Consider the following 20,936-nt stretch of genomic DNA (forward strand, 5'->3'; position numbering starts at 1 on the left):
TTTGTTGGGTGAAATTTGGGGTGCAAGTATAGGACAGGAGTCTGGGACTTTTATTTGTTATGACTCTGCTGAAAATCCTGTAGTACCTGGCTATATAGGTCAGTGAGTTTGTGCAAGGCTTATTAGTCTACTATAGCCCCAGGGAGAGGCTTGTGGGGACAGAACGTGCTTCTAGTTTCAGAACTGTAGAGATTAGTGTTCACATAACTCAGGGAAACCATTTGGTTATTTGATTATATTTTGCTTTTGTCCCTCTCATTTCTAAGCTACTGTTCAGTAATACTTGTCATTTGTTAACACTTCCATTCAGTGCAAAAACACAGCTCTCACTCACAATTTATTCTGAAACTAAATCTGAGCCACTCTGGCCTGGGAACACAGATTCAGGTTTACCCCCAAATCCATGTTCCTATATGCTTAAGAGTTTGGTGAAGTTTCAGTATAACAGCAAAACAAAGCACTTTTAAAATGCCCTGGTATAGGCTGGAGAGATGGCTCAGAGGTTAAGAGCAGAGGCAGCTCTTCCAGAGGTCCTGAGTTCAATTCCCAGCAACCACGTGATGGCTCACAACCATCTGTAACGAAGTCTTGTGCCTTCTTCTGGCCTGTAGGCATACATGCAGACAGAACACAGTATACATAACAAATAAATACATAAATAAATAAATCCTTAAAAAAATAAACAAAATGCCCTGGTAAAGATATTAGGTCTGCAGGTTATTGCAAAGTGAAGAAATGTCAGATCGAGGCTGTCTTCTGATACTGTCTGGTTGTGTTCTTAGCCTTTTAGTTGGTGGAAACAATGGTTTTGTTAAGCTAATGCATTCTAGAAGGTTTTATCACTTACTCATGGGGATATTAGGTCAGACACAGAGGTGCACAAAGAAATACCTAGATAAATTATAGTTAGGCTCTAGACCTGCAACATTCCAACTACTCTAGTCACAGAAGTTCTAAACAGTTAATCAGCCTTGACAGAAGAGTCAGGTTAAGGTGTGTGGTGTTATTTCCAGAAACCTTTATTCACATCCTCAGTGAGCAAAACAAGGAGACTAAGAAAGAGAAATAATTCATTTTTATATAGCTTACTAGTATAAGCAAACTCTATGACCCAAAACAATGATTATTAATATTTCTTTATGGTAACAAAAGTGAAGGTCCTCACCTCTAGATATTATGAAACCTAATAACTTAGGTAAAATTAAAATCCTGGAATACATATCATACAAACACTGACAAAGCTTAGCATTTTCTATATAGCTTAATATAAAGTTTACGTGTGAAAATGCCAAATTGACTATAGACTGAGGGACATCACAGGATGGTAAATGGTTAATCTCCAAAGAATTTGATCACCTTTCTGAAACAAAATATCACACTGTTTTATGGAGGCACACAGAGGTTCCTAGTGAGATCTGAGCTTGCTTTACCCAGCAGAGCTGCATTAGAGGATTGCTTGACCACATGGGTGGTTACTAGGTGATTGGAAGGGTCTGCACTTGGCTGTGCTAGGGGGAGGTCTTTTGCTCCACCCCTTGCATTCCTTTAAAATGCCCTTTAGAAGAGACAGAGAGGCAGTAGATTAGGATCCAGTGTTTCTGTCTTTTGCTCTTCCCTCTATTCTCTTATCTCTCTCTCCTCCAGAGAACCCTGGGGAGAAAAAGTAGGAGCTGGTCTCCCACATTGTTAGTTATGTTGGTTCCAGTAGCCAGAAACTCCTGAAGAGAAGTAGAAACTCCTCTAGAGTAGAAGTAGAAACTACGCTAGATTTACTGATAAATAACTATCAAAGTGGGAAGAAAACTGCATTAAAAGAATCCATGGGACTTCTACCTCGGTAAATTTTCTCTTGAGTCCAGTAATGTGAAGCATGTTATGATGTTCTGTCTAAATGAAAAAAACAATTTGTTGTGTCTGGCCCATCCTAACCAAACCACAATGACTTCTAACCTCTGTGGAGAATAATTTAATTATGAAGGGATAAGATTGGCCATTCTGAAGACAATAGTCATGGTCTTTCCTCAGATGTTTCTGTTATTCCTCAGTGAGCTCAACACCAAACATACGCTGGTGACAGGGACAGATGTTATACATGGGCTTGGTACCAAGGCAACACTAACCTGGGTACTGGGTGCCCAATTTTTTTTGGAGCGACTAGTCCTAAAAATGACATCTTCTCCTGAGATATCAGTCTCATAACCAGTGTCAGGTTCACTACATCAGACCAGTTTCATTAACAAACAAACAAACAAACAAACAAACAAAAAAACAAAAACAAAAAAGGAAAGCCTGCTCAATCTTGGTCAGAGAAACTTTTCACAGATGGTAGATGTTAATGCAGAGATCCATAAATTGTCAACATGTCAAGAATAAATGATTATAGCATGCTGGAATCTAAACAGGACACCTATCATCCCTGTCTAAGGCTCAAGGAACTTCAAGGAAGATTTGGTGAAAAGAATGGAAGAGCCAGAGGATGGAGTACAGTGCTATGAAATGAACTGCTGTCTTTTCTAGGCATGTCATGACTGTTATATACATAAACTCACACTAGATGTGAGCAAATGCAAAAGGCCTGCACAAGACTGAGCCCATCACCATTCAATTAGTTTGGGGAAGGCCTTCCCAACAAGCTGAGCAGTTACTGGGGGTGGTGGTGTCATTTTTTTCCAGTGGTATAACCAGCTACTGGTAAATTGACCATGCTCTAGTAAATGACATCCTCCATCCAGAATGTGTCAGGTAAAACTAACTAGCACGTACACCTAGTCCAACTAATGCTATGCGTGTATGCAGGTATGTGACACTATCTATTGCATAAAAAATATGTCAGGAGTCATATCCCTGCAACAAACTTAACTATCCCTCCCCTAACAGCCATCAACTGCCAATAGCTCCTCAGCTAGAAGGTTGGTGCCATGTGTGTCCTTCCTCCATCCATGGCAGACTGTTGATTGACCTGATCTTGAGTAGGTCTGTCTGGTACAGGCAGCTACTGCTGCTATGAACTCATGAGTACAGAGGCACCACCATGTCCAGAAAACACTGTTCTGCTCCAGGACGCCCTTAGTTTTGACTTTTACAATCTTTCTGCCTCCTCTTCTAAGGTATTTCCTTGGCCTTGACATGGGTGAGTAAGAGATAGATGCCTGGACACCCGAAAATTACTTATCCTTAGAATTTTTACTGGTTATGAGTCTGCACTACCTATAGCTATCTGCAAAAGTAGGTTCTCTGATCCAGACTTAGAAGAGCAATAGTCTCAAAATTTAATAAGCAGTTTTACTACCTGTCCATTTTGGAAAACATCAGTAGTACATTCTGCTCTAGGGTCTGTGACATCCATACACAGGGTTTTGACCAGGTTTATAATACCAGGCATGCATACTCTTTCATGGAGCAGACTTTAATCCAATTGGAAAGCAAATGGTTATGGCCTAAACAATCATGCCACTATTAGGTCTGTGGATATATCTTATCTGTTATATTGGAATTGTAACATGCAGGGTTTACAACTGAGATCTATCACGATTTTTCTCTCCCTCAGTAGACTATATAACATTATAGTATCCAAAGTATATGGTGTTTTCATTATTAGGATCTTAGTATCTAGTTATGGGTCTACCAAACAGCATGGAGAGGTAGGCAGTCTGTGACAGCATCTGAATCCCTTCAAATGTTCATTGTCAGTGCAACATGTGAATCTGTAAGGCTGATACTAAGATAGACTTCATATCCAGTCCTTGAGAGTGGACATGGATGTACCCTATATCCAGTAAAGTCTCATTTGTGATTATACTAAAACCTTTGGGGCTTACATCCCAACATCCCATGCCCCAGATCCTAGACATCTCAAAAAAATTTTCAAAAAAAAAGGAAATGACAATTCATTTGAAAGGGGACTGGGAAAACCAGGAAAAAGAGCTATCTGGTTCTGGGAAAGCAACTACCTAGGAAAATGTTAGAATCAACCCATAGAAGTGAATACAACTGTAGTTCAATGTATCCAGGCTCTATCCTGAGCTGTCAGCATTTCCCACATTGGAGAAAGGAGAGGACTGTTGTAAAACATTGCCATGTGAATATGATATAGCTGCTTGTGGTGGTGTGAATGAGAACGGCCCCCATAGGTTCATGCATTTGAATGTTTGGTTTCCAGCTGGTGGACTGTTTAGTAAGGATTAGGAGGTATGGCATTGTTGGAGGTGGTATGTCACAAGGTGTGGGATTTGAGGTTTAAAAAGCCCATGCTAAGTCCATAGTCTCTCTCTGCCAAGTGCTATGGATCAGATGTAAGCTCTCAGCTACTGCTCCATGCCTACCTGCTTGATGCCATACTCCTTGCCATGACGGTCATGAACTCACCTGAAACTGTAAGCAACTCCCCAATTAACTGCTACTTCTATAATGGTATCTCTTCACAGCAGTGTAACAGTAACTAAGACACTGTTGCAATCATGAACACAGCAGCCATGGATAACCATAGAAGGCTGCTATGTAGATGAAGTTTTCCAAATAGTTTTGACTCAGCCATTAAAGATATATGCCTGGACCTTAACTGCCAATACTGTGCCACAGAATAGTCTGTTTTAATGATAGAAGACACACACACATTATTTTCTTGACAATTTTTACCCAAAATCCATTATCTTAACAATTAAAGCTTTGTATGCTCTGTGTGTTTGTGTGTAGTTATAGGGTAGGTAATTCTCAAGGAAAAATTAAAATATTAAAAAGACTTAGATGTAATAGAACAATACAGTACATATTAGTTTTTACTTCTGATGGGTTTGTTTGTTTATTCAACCCAGTCAGTCTCACTATCTGATTTTCCTGAATTATACCCCATTGCTTTACGACGGATCCGGATGATATCTGCTTCATTGTCAGGAAACTCAGTTCCACCTCTTGGTATACTTTCTTGAGTTTTATGTAGTTGAATGCCTTTTCTTATTGCTTCCATCAACGCTTTCCTTGCTTTGCTCAGTATTGGCAGGATTGATGGAGGATTTTGCTTTACATCGGCATATGGTGGCACTGTTGCATATCTTGACATGGATGTAGATTTCAGAGAAGACAATGAGGATTGTAGAGAGGTAACTTTTGTTGAGGTGAAACATGATAGCTTTGATTGTAGTGGATACATCAAGGGTGATGTTGACTGTGCTTCGATAAGTTTTGTTAAGTGGCTCACCGAACGTTTTGGTGACAGTGACAGATTTGAAGAAATTTGTGTCTTGGGGCTTGATGAGGCAGATACTGAAAGAGACTGATGTGATGCCCTGGAAGATCTTGGTAATTGGGCACTCGAAGACCCTGATGTATTTTGGACTTGTTTTTGTGGTAGTGGTCTATATGCAGATCTTGATTTTGATGGAGATACTGGTGATGATTTTGCAGATTTCAGGGATTGTGGAAAAGACTTTATGAACTGATAAGTGGAATATTGTTGTGGTTGCACAGCTAAAGTGTGGTCAATAACATCCACAACTGAATCCCATGGCTTACTATTTAGTGAAATTACTGACGGATATAAATGTGGAGGGATCATCTGATCTTGACTCTGTGGACTTAGATCATCTGGTTGCAGTTCAAAACATTCAAGAGATTCTGGTGTTGAAGTGAATTTAGGTGACATCTTTAGATCTATGTTAAAAGTGTTTTTTAAGCAAGCAGATTTTGTTGTAGCTGTAGTTTCCAAAACAAGTAATGAAGATGTTACTGGTGAGCTTATTGAGCTTACAATGCTAGGAGCAGATGGTCCTTTAGAACTGGTAAGTTGGAACCGCCAATCATATGGTAACGGTGGTGCTTCTGGTGCCAGAGGGTTGACAAATACATCTGTTGTATGATCAGTTAAAGGTGGTGGCTGGCTGAGCACCACTTCCCCCTTACCAGTTCCATAAAGGACACGATGATGTGAATTGCTCATACACTCAATATTGTAAAGTAGACATTTTTTCTCACCAGATAAGATGTTCACTGCAGATTTTCCTTGAGGCTTGCTCTTATTCAGTGGAAAAATGTAGAATGAAGAGCTACCTTCGGATTGATCTAAATATGAATGAGATACTGCACTACCAGAGGCTTGAACGTGATCCACAGAGATAAGTTCTTTCACCAGTTGACATTGTAGCGTATCTTTTGATTCACTATCGTGGTCTAGATTCTTGTCCTGCATGTGTTTTTCACTTGTTTTTATGTTTTCTTTTACAAATTTTGAACAATATAAAAATGGGTGGAATGAACCATCAAAAGAACTTGAGTCTTCCATGTCACATCAGTAGTACGAAGGCTCTGTAAGAAGTGGTATTACTATATTAGCATTGTTTCTTTCAAAGATAGTAATAGGTAATGATTACAGGAGTATACTTGCTGTGTTTCAATAGTTATATTTGGCAAAGTCTTCCTTGATTTCCACACTTGCATGAATAACACTTCATTTGAAATTTTATGAGTAATAGTATTAGTTAGCTGAATTAAATTTTCTTGTAAAAATCTTAAGTTTAGAAGAGATGCTATGAATCTCTTTATCTAGTTTTCCAAGTAATTCTTTAATGAATTTACAAGACCATTTACGCATCTCATAGATGAACTCATTTTTACTTTTAGTAATTGTCCCTGATTGATTTATATCTTGTTTAAACTTTTCTTCATTGAGCAACATTTTAGATTGGTGTTACTAAAGAAGTAAAGTGTAGAAAGCCACTTATGTATCCCTACTTCAAGCATCCATCCCTCATCAATCCATTCCAGGTTGATAAACGCAATTTTAAGCTTTTCCAACAACATCTGATCATCACCAAGCCTTTGGAGATGTAAAGGCACAAACTCCTCTCCTTCAGGTTGTCAGCAGTTACAGGATAAGCAAACTGTTTTACCAGATTCCTTTCTTTGATCAGGCCATGAGACAATGTATTGCTACATCATTGCCATGCCGAACTGCCCTCCTCCCTCTGGCATCTAGCCTCCTCTCTCCTACCATCCTCCCTCTGATCTCATCTTCAATCTACCATTAAAGCTGCATGCCTTCAACCCTCCTTCCTTACCTTGCTTCTCCCTCTTACTACTTCCTCACCCTTCTGATCTCAACACTACCTCCTCCTCTTTGTTTCTTCTCTCCTCTGGTCCCAGTTCTCTGTTCCTAACCCCGTTTATTCTCTTCCTAACTCCACCTTCACAACTCCACCCTCTACACTTACAACATCATCTTCTGCTCTCGTGACTCCTCACTCCTTGCTTTCTACCTGCTACCATCTTCCCTTTGCAATCAGCCCTCTATCCTCCTCCAAAAACTGCCCTCCTCCCTCTTCTCCCTACCCTCCTCTCCTCTCTCAACCCAATTCTCTCCCCTTCAAAAGTCCTCTGCCCTCCTCCTGCTCTCCTACTTCATCCCTGTTCTCCTTCCTCCTTTTGATCTCCATCTCCCTTCATACGATTTCCTCCCCCTTCCACCCTCTTCTGACCTCCTCCCTCTACTCTGTCCTTTCCTCCTCCTATTCTTAGACCACCATGCTCCACTTTTTTTCCATTTCCCGTTCATACCCTTGAATCTCCTGTGCCCTTTACCTCCATTTCTCCCTCTACACTCCTGTCTTGTCTCCCTTTGCATTCCTCCTCCAGCCTTTCTTCTCTATGCCACTGGCCCTCCTCTCCTCCCTGCCAAACTCCACCTTCTATCTACCCCTCTACTGCTGCCTTCCTGCCTACCTCTTCTTTCTCCCTTCCTCAGGACTCTACTCTACTGTCCCTCCCATATATCCACCTCACTCCTCCTGATACCACCCTCCTTGATAAGATATCTCACTCTGAACTCCATCTTCCCTTGCCTCAACTCTCCTCCTCCTCCCTCTCCTAGTCCATGAGCTCTCTTTTGTTCTTAGACCTCCATATTCCTCTCTGCTCTCCTCCCTCTATTATCCCCATACTTCTTGGCACCTCTTGCTTCTGCCCCACCTCCTCCAGGTTCCACTGCAGTTCTCACTTTCCTCCTCCTCCTCCTCTTCCTCCTCCTCCTCCTCCCCCTCCTTCAGCCCTCTTCGTTTTCCTCTGTTCCCTTTGTTCTGCTTTCGTCTTCACCCTCTGGTCTCCACCACACTCTACCTTCTTTCTCTCCCCTACTGACCTTCTTTCTCTCCTACCTGCATTTTTTCCTTCCTTAGTTCTCTGCCCTCTACCCTCTGCTCTCTCCACCTCTGGAATGATCTCCCTCTGTTCTCCTGGGGACCCTTCCCTCCTGACTCCATCAACCCTGATTATGGCATCCCACTCTGCTTTCTGCATTCCTCTCTTTCCTCCCCTCTCATCCATCCTCTCCTCCCTGGACACTCTTCCTCCCCCTGGGCTCTGCCCTCCGCACATTTTACCTCTCCCCTCTGATGTCTTCCTTTCACACAATTTGCTGCACACTCCAACCTCTTCTGGCCTCCTCCCTCGAACATTTTCCTTCTACCCATGCTCTCTCTTCCTCCCCCTGCATCTTCCCCCAGGCCTCCTGTCCACTCCTCCATTGATTTCCTTGGACCTCCACACTCCTCCCTGCTCTCCTCCCTCTAGTACCCCTTCCTCCCTCAGCTCTGTTCTCTATGCCCTTCCTCTTTCTTCTTCATCCTATGATATCTTTCTGCCCACTACTGCCCCCTTCCCCCTCCTACCTGAGGTTTCTTCCACATCATACCTCTGCTCTTTGCACTCTCCACCTGGGTACCTTCTCCTCCTGACTCTGCCCACCCTGATTCAACATTGCATTCTGCTCTCTTCCCTCTTCTCCTCCCTTTGCTTGCTCTGTGCTCATCCATCCTCTCCTTCCTGAACACCCCTCCTTCTCTGTCTACACTCATCTCACCTCTCCTCCCTTTGATGTACATCTCCTTTCACAAATATCCTACATATGCCAACCTACTGGGACCACCTCCTTCTTGTCACCTCCCCCTCCAACATTTTCCATCTACCCACCTCTGCACTTCCTCCCTCTGACCTCCCCCACCCCATCCTCTTCCCTCAGCCCTCCTGTCCACTTCTCCCTCTGTTCTTAGACCTCTACAGTCTTCTTTACTTGCCTCCTTCTAGTCCCTCCTCTCTCAGCCCTGTTCTTTATGCCCATTATCTTCCTCAGTCTTGTGTGTCTGATCTCTCCCACACTCCACCTTCTTCCTCTCCCCTTTTCCTCCTACATACCTATGGCTTCCTCCCTTGGCTCTTTGCCATCATCTTCTGTCTCCACCTCTGGTATATTCTCCTTCTGACCCTTCCCCCTGACTCCACCCACCCTGATTATGACATCACATTCTGCTCTCAACACTCCACCCTCTCCTGCTGCATTTGATCTGCCGTCCTCCCTTGGCCAGCCCCTACTCATCCTTCTCCCTGGACACTGCTCCTCCCTCTGGGATCTGCTCTCTTCCCTCTGTCCTCACCTCCCGATTCAGTTCTCCTCCTGCCCTTGCCCTCCTAACCCCACTCACCCTGATTATGACATTACACTCTGCTCTCTGCAGTCCTCCACCTCCATCTGGTCTGCATTCTTCCCTCTATCCTCTTCTCTCTGACCACATCCATCCTCTCCTCTCGGGACCCTCCTCCTCACTCTAGAATCTGCTCTCTTCCCTTTGCTCTCTCTACCTCTTTCCCTGCACCTCCCTTTGATGTCTACCTCTGTTCACACAATTTCTTACAACTTCAACCTCTTCCCTCTACTCCCCTCTTCCTCCAACTTGTTTCATTCTACCTGTCCTTCCCTTCCTCCCTCTGATCTCCTCCTCCCTTTGTCCTCTTTCCTCAGCCTTTGGTCTGCTCTTCTGGTTCACTCCTCCCTCTGTTCTCTTGTACATCTACACCCCTTCTTCCTCTCCTCCTTGGGCCTACTTCCTTCTACTCTGTTCCCTCAAACCACCACTGCCTTCCTCTCTGCTCTCAACTCATCCCTGTTGTTTCCTCTTGCCCTTCCTCACTCTCCTCTCTTCTCCCTCTGCTATTTTTCTTCTTCCACCTCCTTTCTGCAACCTACTACCTTCCTCTCCTCCTTTCCTAAGGTCTCCTTCTGCCTTCTTCCTTCTGTCCTCTTTCCTCTGCCAACCTCCCCTTAATTTAGGAATTTAACAAGGCAACTCCACATAGTTTATCTGGTAGCTAAAAGGAGGTTTATTTGGAGGTAACTTTCAGCCAGTAAAGGGGTTGGTTACAGGATCTGTGAGAGGTGAGGTACAGTCCAGCAGGGTTCTCTGGAAAACTCTGACTTGATACAGATCTTGGGTCTTACATGCTCCCATCTTGGCCATGCTCCAGGGGCAGGTCATAGGTAGGCATGGCAGTTACTGGCTGCTTCATTGGGGTGGTGCTTCAAGGTCAAAGCTGGAACAGCTACCCACTACATCTTACCCTTTTGTCTAAATAAGAAAGTTCTAAGTTAATACAAAACTATATACAATAGGAAAGATTATCAAATCTGGTAGTCCAGTAGGAATAAGGGATAATGACCAAAACTAGATGGAACTACAACCAACAAAAACAACATCAAACAAGAGACACATACTAAAATACTAAAATCCAGAGACGTCTGGAGCATAGGTAAATGGCATGTTACAAATAACATTCCAAAAGGTGTCCTAGCCTAAAGAATCTGAATCTAATGTTTAATATGTTCCAGCTAAAATACAAGAAGACTGTAACAATAGCTGTTAGAATTCAATCCCATCAAAGACCTGAGAAGGAATATAATAAGACCTGATAAATGGGAGAAGGATGCAAGAAACTTTTGGGAGTCAAAATTGTGACAATACACAAAATAGCTAAAGCAGAGGTAGGAATATGTAGTGCAATATGCAATATGACAACAATCCTAGATATGTATCAATATACCAAATATCCCAAACAGAGGTAGAACATATATACAGTATGACAAATATAATTTTACATTTGTATCAATATACAATCATTTTAAATAAGAGTATAAATATATGTGCATTACAAAAAATATGGTTCTGTGTTTATCAATTTACAAATTATCTGGAATAAGAATATAAAAATAGTTTACATTTGTATCAATACACAAGAATCCATAACAGTGCATTTTATCTAAGGCTGATATTTTACTAAATTAGTTTACTAGTATATGCAATAATCTACCTTAATATCCTGTACCTATACATTCCCCCCCTTTTTTTTTCTTAGGGTGAATACTGAGTCCAATGGACACCCCCAACCTTATAATCACTATCTGTAACCTGGAAAAATATGAAATCTTTGGGAAAAAGTGGTGTCATTTTCTTAGGATTGCTTTCTGCTGTTCAGGGGGTGAAGTTATCTCTGTGGGGTCCTGTAAGAAAGCTCAGATAGTTAAGTTTCAGTTGGACTAACTGTAGATTCTGCAGCCAGTCTCAGAGTAATGGGTAAGGTTGTCTGAGAGTCTGGCTAGGTGTGTAGTGTGATGAACTATCATATTATGGAATTACCTTGGAAAGTTTTCAATCCAAGTTTGATCATTGAATAATGTTTGTGAGTACCATGGCATCATTCTGGACTGGGTAGAGTTGTCATTTTGGGGCCCCATCTTTCTTCTAGAGACTTCAGAGATTGCTATTAGAAAAGACTTATTTTGTTACTATGGGAAACTTGAACATTATTAATATCAAAATAGAAAGTTTGGATTTAAAGATAACATGACATGTAAGAAAGTATTCCAAGAAATCAAGAATAGTCATGGAGAGAAATAGAATGTTGACGACAATGGTCCTTTTGTACTGGTTTTCTTCTGTCCCACACCAGACAGCTCTTCTAATATGAGACTGAATCTTTTAACCTTTTCTTTTAACAATATGCTTGGGTTTGGAGAAGGAGGGAACCAAATTCCAACTCCAAAGCCAGCTTGATATATAATTGAGTTGGAACCACAACTTTTATAGAGTTAAAGAGATATAGATGCTAGGCAGTGAGATATTATTCAGTGTAGATTGGTACCAATAGAGTCTTTCTTTATGATATAGATGTCTGGATATCCAAGGCGTTATGATTTCTGGAAGATGGGAGTTTCTATTATCCTGTAAAGACAAAAACATAACCCTGCCCCAACCCTTGTTTGCTAAATTTTTCTTACAACTTATAGAGATGTCACATTGGTAGATCAGCTTTTACTTCTCCTCATCAAAGGGTTTCTCCTGTTCAAATAGAATTTTTATTAATTTTATTATCCATAGCTTTTCTTCTTCTGCAGAAACAAAAGCAAAATCCCTTCCCCAATGTAGGATGTATCCTAGTTTCCATTCTGAGGTCAACACATCTTTGAAATAAACTGGTTTATTTAGCTCAGAAGTCTTGTCTGTTGTCCAATGTCTGTCCAAAGCTGCTTTTCCTTTCTCATCAGCATTGAGAAAATTCAAGGGTAATAGAGCATTATTCAATCTATTTCTGGGAGTCATTGTTACCTGTTGCTGTTTATTTAGCATATCCTTTAAAGTTTGATTGGATCTTTCTATGACTGCTTGGCCTGTAGGATTGTGTGGTATACCTGTAACATGCTTTATATTGTAATAAGTAAATATTGTCTCATTTTATGGGAGACATATGCTGGGCACTGTCAGTCTTAATTTGTACAGGTATTCCTATGATGGCCATAACTTCTAATAGGTATGTAATCACAGAATCAGGCTTTTCAGAACTCATAGAAGTTGCCCACTGAAATCCTGAATATGTGTCAATCATATGGTATACACACTTTAATCTTCCAAATTCTGCAAAATGAAACACATCCATCTGCCAAATTTCATTTCTTTGTATACAATTTGGATTGCTCCCTGCAGGTAATAGAGTTTGGTTATAGAAGGAACAAATAGGACTTTTTTTTTTTTTTTACAATATACTTGGCTTGTTGCCAAGTGATGGAGAAATTCTTCTTCAAACCTTTGTTATTTACATGGTATTTCTTATGAAATTCTGAGGCTTCTAGCACATTACCTATTAGTAACTGAACAATCTCATCATTATCTTACAATAGAGGTCCTGGCAGACCCGTAGGGGAATTGATATGTGTTATATATTTAGGATGTTCCCTATTTCTGATTATTTCTTGCAATTGTATGAATAATGAAGTTAATTCTGCATTATCAGGAATATATTCAGCAGTTTCAATGTGTAAAACAACTCTCTCTGCATAGTGAGAGTCAGTGACTATATTGAGGGATTCTGTGAAGTCCATCAGTACAATAAGAATGGCATATAGTTCTGCTTTTTGTACAGAGTTGTATGGACTTTGAACCACTTTACTTAAGTCTCCTGATTAGTATCCTGCTTTCCCTGATTTATTTACATCAATATAGAATGTGAAGACTCCAGAAATTGACTTTTGTTGTACAATGTGAGGAAGGACCCATTCAGTCATCTTTATGAATCCTATTATCTTGCTTTTGAGATATTGTTGTTAATCTCTCCCAAATAGTCACTGCAGGCTCTCTGCCAATATTCATTATCTTTCCATAGCAAGGAAATTTTCTCTTTAGTTAAAGGTACTACAATTTCTGCTGGGTTCATTCCTGTCAGCTGGTGAAGTCTTAAATTTACTTTTCTTTTTTTAAATTTTGATTTTTATTATTAATTATTATTATTATTATTATTATTATTATTATTATGTGTTTTAATCAGCCATGGGTTCCCCTGTCCTCCCCCCTCCCGCCCCCACGCCCCCTTTCCCCCCAGCCCCATCCAATCCATTCCCGTGTCCTCCAGGACCAAGATCCTCCAGGACCTGGGGATTCGATTAAACCTGATGGATTCAGTACAGGCAGGTCCTGTCCCCTCCTTCCAGGCTGAGCATGTGTCCCAGTGTAAGCCCAAGGTTCCAAACAGCCAGCTCATGCACTAAGGACATGTCCTGGTCCCACAGCCTGGGTGCCTCCCAAACAGATCAAGCTATTCAATTGTCTCATTTATCCAGAGGGCCTGATCGAGCTGGGGGCTCCTCAGCCGTTGGTTCATAATTCATGTGCTTCCATTTCATTGGCTATTTATCCCTGTGCTTTTTACAATCTTGGATTCAACAATTCACGCTCTTACAGTCCCTCCTCTTTCTCCACAGTTGGACACCTGGAGCTCCACCTGGGGCCTGGCTGAGGATCTCTGCATCCACTTCCATCAGTTATTGGATGAGAGTTCCAAGACGACTGTTAGGGTGTTTAGTCATCTGATCACCAGACTAGGTCAGATCAGGCTTTCTCTCGACCATTGCCAGCAGTCTACAGAGGATATATCATTGTGGATTTCTGGGGACCTCTCCAGCACTGTACCTCTTCCTGTTCTCATGTGGTCTTCATTTATCATGGTCTGTTATTCCTCATTCTCCCTTTCTGTTCTTGATCTAGTTGGGATCTCCTGCTCCCCTAAGCTTTCTTTCCCTCAATCTTGCCCTTCATTACTCCCACTGTCGTCCAGGTTGTTCATGTAGATCTCATCCATTTCGCTGTCATTGGGTGATCCCTGGGTCTTTCCTAGGGTCCCGTTTTCTAAGGCCGGGTGGTGGTGGTGCATGCCTTTAATCCCAGTACTGAGGAGGCTGAGCCAGCCGGATCTGTGTGAGTTTGAGGCCTGGAGAAGTTGCAAAGCTACACAGAGAAACCCTGTGGCTTGATCTGTTAGTGGGGTCCCTGGCAGCAGGACCAGGACTTACCCCATGTGCATGAACTGACTTTTTGAAGCCCATTCCCTGTGGTGGGATACTTTGCTCAGCCTTGATACAATGGGGAGGGGCTAGGCTCTCCTTCAACTTGGTATGCCAGACTTGGTTGACCACCATGGGAGGCCTCACCCACTCTGAGGACTGGATGGGAATAGAGTGGGAGGGAGGTGAGGAGGTGAGAGAAGGGGAAGGAGGGGGAACTGGGGTTGATATGTAAAATGAAAAAAAATTAATAAATAAATATATTTAAATAAAAATTTCCTTTTCTAATAAAATCTGAGATCTTTTCTATATAAGTCTTTAAATTCTTACTTGGTTTATGTGGTAGAACTATCCATTCCAATATAACATCTCTCTGTGAGGGAATGTCTGGGGAAGAATATCACAGAGAAGAGGGAGGAGGATGTTGGAGGGAAGAGGGAAGATGAAGGAGGGAGAAGAAGTATGACTAGAATGCATTTAAGTTCTGGATTCACATAATCCACGTGTGCATCTTGTATGTGCTTCTTGTATCGTCTTTTCTACTAGAGTCAATTCCTTCTCAGCTTTGGCTGATAATTCTCTTGGACTACTTAATTTTTTGGTCCCCTTCTAGAGTATTAGCCAAATTTTGCAGTCCATCTTTGGGTATTCCCATAATACCCAGTAAGTTGGAAATGCTTCCTAACAATTTTTGAAAATCATTAAGAGTCTCCAATTGATCTCTCCTTAGTTGTACCTTTTGGGGTCTAATTTTTTGTAGCTCTATCTTATATCCTAAGTAACTAATAGAATCTCCTCTTTGTATTTTTCAGGAGGAATTTTCAGTTTCCAGCATCCCAGCAAGGCAAAACTTTTTTTTTTTAAACTTCTTTAAACACGCTTTCTAATGTACCTAACTTTGGATCAGCTAATAACATATCATCCATATAATGGTAAATTAGAAATTGTGGAAACTTCACATGAATTATCTCCATTTTTTCTTTTTCTTGTACAAAATATTGGCACAGGGTAGATGTCGAGCCCGCCTCGACCAGCAAGGAAGACGCGACACCTGGATCCTTCTCATTACAGTTTATTCAGACCTTTGATTAGTTACATTGTGTCTCTCTCGCTGGGGCAAGCCTCTCCCAGCACCTAAGTAGGGCTGGGCTGCCAACCCCAAGCAGCCACGTGGGCACTGTCCACAGGTTCACGCATATGCCAGCAACACACGAATCCAGCCACAGCCAAATAAGGAGCTGTTTACCATAAAGAGTGTTTGCCATCGGGAAGGCAGAGGGTAGAAGCCAGAGCCATCTTTAGGGTGCGGCTACACGCGGCTCTCTACAGTTAGGGATGTTGTTTAACATTCCCTGTTGGAGGACCTTCCATTGATATCTCTTGACTGGCTGGAAATTGCTATAATTAGGTATTGTGAAGGCAAATTTTTCTCTATCATTTTCTTGGAATGTATGGTAAAGAAACAGTCTTTTAAGTCAATAACTACTATAGGCCATTCTTGGAGTAGCAGATATCAGAAGGAAGATGTATCTCTCTCTCTCTCTCTCTCTCTCTCTCTCTCTCTCTCTCTCTCTCTCTCTCTCTCTCCCTCTCTCTCTGTGTGTGTCTCTGAAGATGCTCAGAGGCTCTGCTTGGTTATCCTTCCTTTTCCCTTTGATATTCTCTCTCTTTCCTCTGGCATCCTCCCTCTTCCCTTTGATATCCTCCCTCTTCTGTCTGACTTCCTCAGCCCTCTTCCCTCTGAAATACTCTGCCATTTCTCACATCCCACCTCTTCCCTCTGATATCCTCTTCCCACTTCCCTCTGATATCCACCTATGTGCTTTGACATCCTCCCTCTTCCCTCTGACATCCTCCCTCTTAGAACTGATATCCTCCTTTTTCTCTCTGACATTTTCAACCATCCCTCTGATGTTCTCCCCCCTCTTTCCTCTGACATCCTCCATCTTTCTTCTGATACCCTACCTTTTCCTTCTGATATCCTCCTCCCTCTTCCCTCTGATATTTTCCTACTTCACTCTTACATCCTCCTCCCTCTTTCATCTGACAGCCTCCCCCTCTTTCCTCTCAGTTCTCCCTCTTCCCTCTCATATGCTCCTAATTCTCTCTGATATCCTCCACCCTCTTCCCTCTTCCCTCCTCCTTTCTCTGTTATTTGACATCCTCTGCCTTCTTCCCTCTGATATACTCACTCTTCCCTCTGATACCCTTTCTCTTCAATTTGATATCTCTGTCCTCTCCCCCCTGAATTCTTTCTCGTCCCTCCATAATTCCCCTACTTCTTAGTGACATCCTCCATCTTCCCTCTGATATCATCCCCCCTTCCTTCCTCTCTCATCCTCCTCCCACTTCCCTTTGACATCCTTTCTCCTCCTCTAATATTCTCCCCTTTCCTTATGACATCTTCCTTTTTCCCTATGACATCCTCCCACTTCCCTCTGATATACTCCCACTTCCCTCAGACATCCTTTTTTAAAACTCTGATATCCTCCCTCTTCCCTCTGATATTTCCTCTCTCTTCTCTATGACATCCCCCTTCTTCCCTTGGACATTCTCCCTCTTCCCTCTGATATTCTCCCTCTACACTCTGACATCCTCCTTTTTCCATCTGATATCCTCCCTCTGATATCTTCCTCAACCTTCCATCTAAAATACCCCCTCTTCCCTGTGATATCCCTCTCCTCCCTCTGAAATCCTCCCTCTTCCCTCTGATATCCCCCTCTTCCCTCTGAAATCCTCCCTCTTCCCTCTGATATCCCCCTCTTCCCTCTGATATTCTCCCTCTACACTCTGACATCCTCCTTTTTCCATCTGATATCCTCCCTCTGATATCTTCCTCAACCTTCCATCCAAAATACCCCCTCTTCCCTGTGATATCCCTCTCCTCCCTCTGAAATCCTCCCTCTTCCCTCTGATATCCCTCTCCTCCCTCTGAAATCCTCCCTCTTCCCTCTGATATCCCCCTCTTCCCTCTGAAATCCTCCCTCTTCCCTCTGATATCCCTCTCCTCCCTCTGAAATCCTCCCTCTTCCCTCTGATATCCCCCTCTTCCCTCTGAAATCCTCCCTCTTCCCTCTGATATCCCTCTCCTCCCTCTGAAATCCTCCCTCTTCCCTCTGATATTCCTCCTTTTCTTTCTGGTATCCTACATCATCTCTCTGACTTCCTCCTCAGTCTTCCCTCTGATATCCTCCCTCTTCCTTCTTATATCTTCCATCTTCCCTCTGACATCCTCCTTCTTTCCACTAACTTTTTCCCTCTTCCCTCTGGCATCCTCCTGCTTCCCTTTTACATAATCCCTTTCCCTTTGACACCCTCCTTCCTCTTCTCTCTGACATTCTCCCTCTTTCCATTGATATTTTTCTCTTCCCTCTGACATCCTCATCCCTCCTTCACCTGATACCCTCACTCTTCGATCTGGCATCCTCTCTGTTCCTTCTGATATCCACCCTCTTACCTCTGACACCCTACACTTTACTCTGACATCCTCGTCCCTCTTAGATGCTCCCTCCTCCCTCTGATTTCATTTCTCTTCCCTCTGACATCCTTCATCATCCCTTTCATATCTTCCCTTTTCCCTCTAGCATCCTCCTGCCTTGTCCCTCAGACACGTTCCCTCTTCCTTCTGACATTATTCCTTCTTTTCTCTGACATCCTCCTTCCTCTTTCCTCCAACATCATACCTCTTATCTCTGACAACCTGTCTTCCCTCTGACATCTTTTCACTTTCTTCTGACATCCTCCCTCTGAAATGCCCTCTTCCCTCTGACATCCTCCCTCTTCCTTCTTCCATGTCTTCTTTGCCATCCTCATCTTTCTGCCCCTACTCTTTCTTCTTCCTTCTCAGCTGTTAGCCACCTCCTGATCTCCTCCTCCGTCAGCACTGTTTCTTCATCCACTCCTCCTACTCTTTCTCCCTTAGCCCTATGCCCTCTACTCTCCTTCCTCAATCTTGCCTCCCATTCCCTTCTTCCTCTCTTCACTTCTTCCCTCAGCCCTCCTCTCCATGCTCCCTCTGCTCTATGCTTGCCCTGCACTATGAACTCTTCCCTCAGCCCTCCTCTCTGTGCTCTCTCTTCCTTAGCTTCCCTCAGCCCTCCTCTCTGTGCTCCCTCTTCCTTAGCTTCCCTCAGCCCTCCTCTCTGTGCTCCCTCTTCCTTAGCTTCCCTCAGCCCTCCTCTCTGTGCTCCCTCTTCCTTAGCTTCCCTCAGCCCTCTGCCTCTCTCCACTCTTCCTTCTATTGTTTCCCTTCTTTTGCCCTTTATGCTCCTCTCTCCTCTCTACTCTTCCCCCTTTCTTCTCCCTTCCCCTTTGTGACCCCCCATGACTTCCTTTCTCCCCCTTACCTCTTCCTTCTGTGCTCTTCTGTCTACCCTCTACCCTTCTCCATCTTCTCCTCCTGTTGCCACCATCCTTCCTCATCTCTCTTTCCTTTGCCCACTTTTTCAGTCTTCTTCTCTTTCCTCCCTCTGCTGTCTCCCTAACTCAGCCCTCTTACTCCTACCGTTGCATGCCTCCCTCTAATTCTCTCTCTCTTCTGTACTCCTGCTTGCCCCCTCCCTCAGCCCTCTGCACTTCTCTCTTCCTCGCTCTATCAGTACCAGGCCCTAGCCCTTCTCCTTGTTTTTCTTTCACTCCCCCACCTGAGACTAACTTGGAGAAAGTCGATGGATGTTAGGAATTGGTCAGGAATTGAGTAGACTATGGTGAACCCTTGTCCCCAGTTCCATGTTGCCTTCCTCCTACCTCTTTCTCTCAGTTTGTATAAGGGATTGACAACTTCAGCACAGTGAAGTACAAAAATAGACCAATACAGAAATCCTGGGAGCACATACACTTACTTTACATTCATTAGTATTGGCTGCTGTAAAAATTATGAATTACTGTTTTAAGACTTGCCCAAGCAAACATTTGTGGTCATCTCAGGCCTTTGAAGCATGCATGGATTGACCTTCCGTTGATACTCCTCCTGGTGTACTTTCATATCCTTCTATTACTCAGAGGTTAGCATGAATGACATCATCTGGGTAACAAAGCAAGTTCTGGAGCCACTGCTATAGGCCAGAGATAAGATTATGTAGATAATCTTGGAGAAGATACTCTAAATCCCGTTACTGTCCATTGCCAGGTGAATGTGAATGATCCTGGAATTCAGTCACTAAAGAATATGAAAGTATTAGGAAGATCCAAAAGGGCATGCAAAACCCACATCACTGTTATCAGTCAGGAAAGCAATGCTGATTCAGCTGCATAGATGGAATTTTCACTCTATAATTTACTGTCATCTTCTAAGAACTGTCTTGTTTCTTTACTGGCTATATTAGGCTGGTAAAGAAACTTTGGTTTGAGCAAAATAATTCACCTTTTATGATATCTTTGTAGTGAGCATGATCTCTTCATACAGGCCTTCCACTCTATATGGTTTGATATTAACTACCCTGTTTGAGGGAAGCATTTCATTAGCTACTACTTTACCTAACCATGTAGCACTGTCTTTATTGTTCTCTGACTGTGGTGTTGTGCTCCAGAAGCATACTTTCCCCTATCATGTGCTCTTTAAAGTGGTTTTACATTTATTTACTTTGTATATGTATAGGAGAGCATGTTTGCTAACCAGTAAACTCCTGTAGGTTGGCAGACAGTGACCCACCATCAGGACAGATCTCTCTTTCACTTGCACTGTCCATTCTTAATATCTATCTACAGTTGTTCATTGTCCATTTTTTTAGGGAGTTGTCATGAATTAGGATGCACTGTGCCTCGGTGCCACCACATGGACTCTGCATTGGTAGGAGACAGATATATTAGCAGTTCAGTGTCAAGTCTTATATTGTCCTCACTAGGAAGCAATCTAAGCCATACTTCAGAAGAGAATTTGGAGGATTCTCCCACACCAATGAGATCCTCTTCTTCCAGTGTGAGAGGCACTCTAGTATACCTTGGGCTTCCTCTGCCTTGGTTAATAGTGGTTCCAGTCTCAGAGACTGTTATGAACTATTGGCTAGATAACATACAGTGTGCTAGCATGATGCAAATCCTGACATAGTCCTTCCATAACATACTCTTAAATTTGCTTCTCTTCCTAACCTAACAAAAGTTTTTTAAAATAAAAGATCTAGTTTTCAGTAGAGCACTATAATAAACTTACCAACTTGCCAAGAGAGGATTTAATCAAACTATACTCGTGACAGCATGAAAACAACCAAGATCACCTGTCCACTTATTACTAAAGTACAAGATTTTTATCTGCTGTAGATCTTAGGCGGACTTTATTGCCTCTTGAATTTCAAGA

At 42.6% G+C, this 20,936-nt stretch overlaps 1 protein-coding gene across 1 annotated transcript; it reads right to left on the reverse strand.

Moving 5' to 3' along the window:
* Nucleotides 1–4,798: 4,798 nt before the first annotated feature.
* LOC118574748 (wiskott-Aldrich syndrome protein family member 1-like) lies at nucleotides 4,799–6,667 on the reverse strand. Its single transcript, XM_036175647.1, is given in 3 exon segments — nucleotides 4,799–6,360; nucleotides 6,363–6,495; nucleotides 6,497–6,667. Coding segments are annotated over 3 exon segments (1,866 nt in total).
* Nucleotides 6,668–20,936: the final 14,269 nt, after the last annotated feature.

The sequence above is a fragment of the Onychomys torridus genome, chromosome X, assembly GCF_903995425.1.
Source record: "Onychomys torridus chromosome X, mOncTor1.1, whole genome shotgun sequence".
Taxonomy (NCBI): Eukaryota; Metazoa; Chordata; class Mammalia; order Rodentia; family Cricetidae; genus Onychomys; species Onychomys torridus.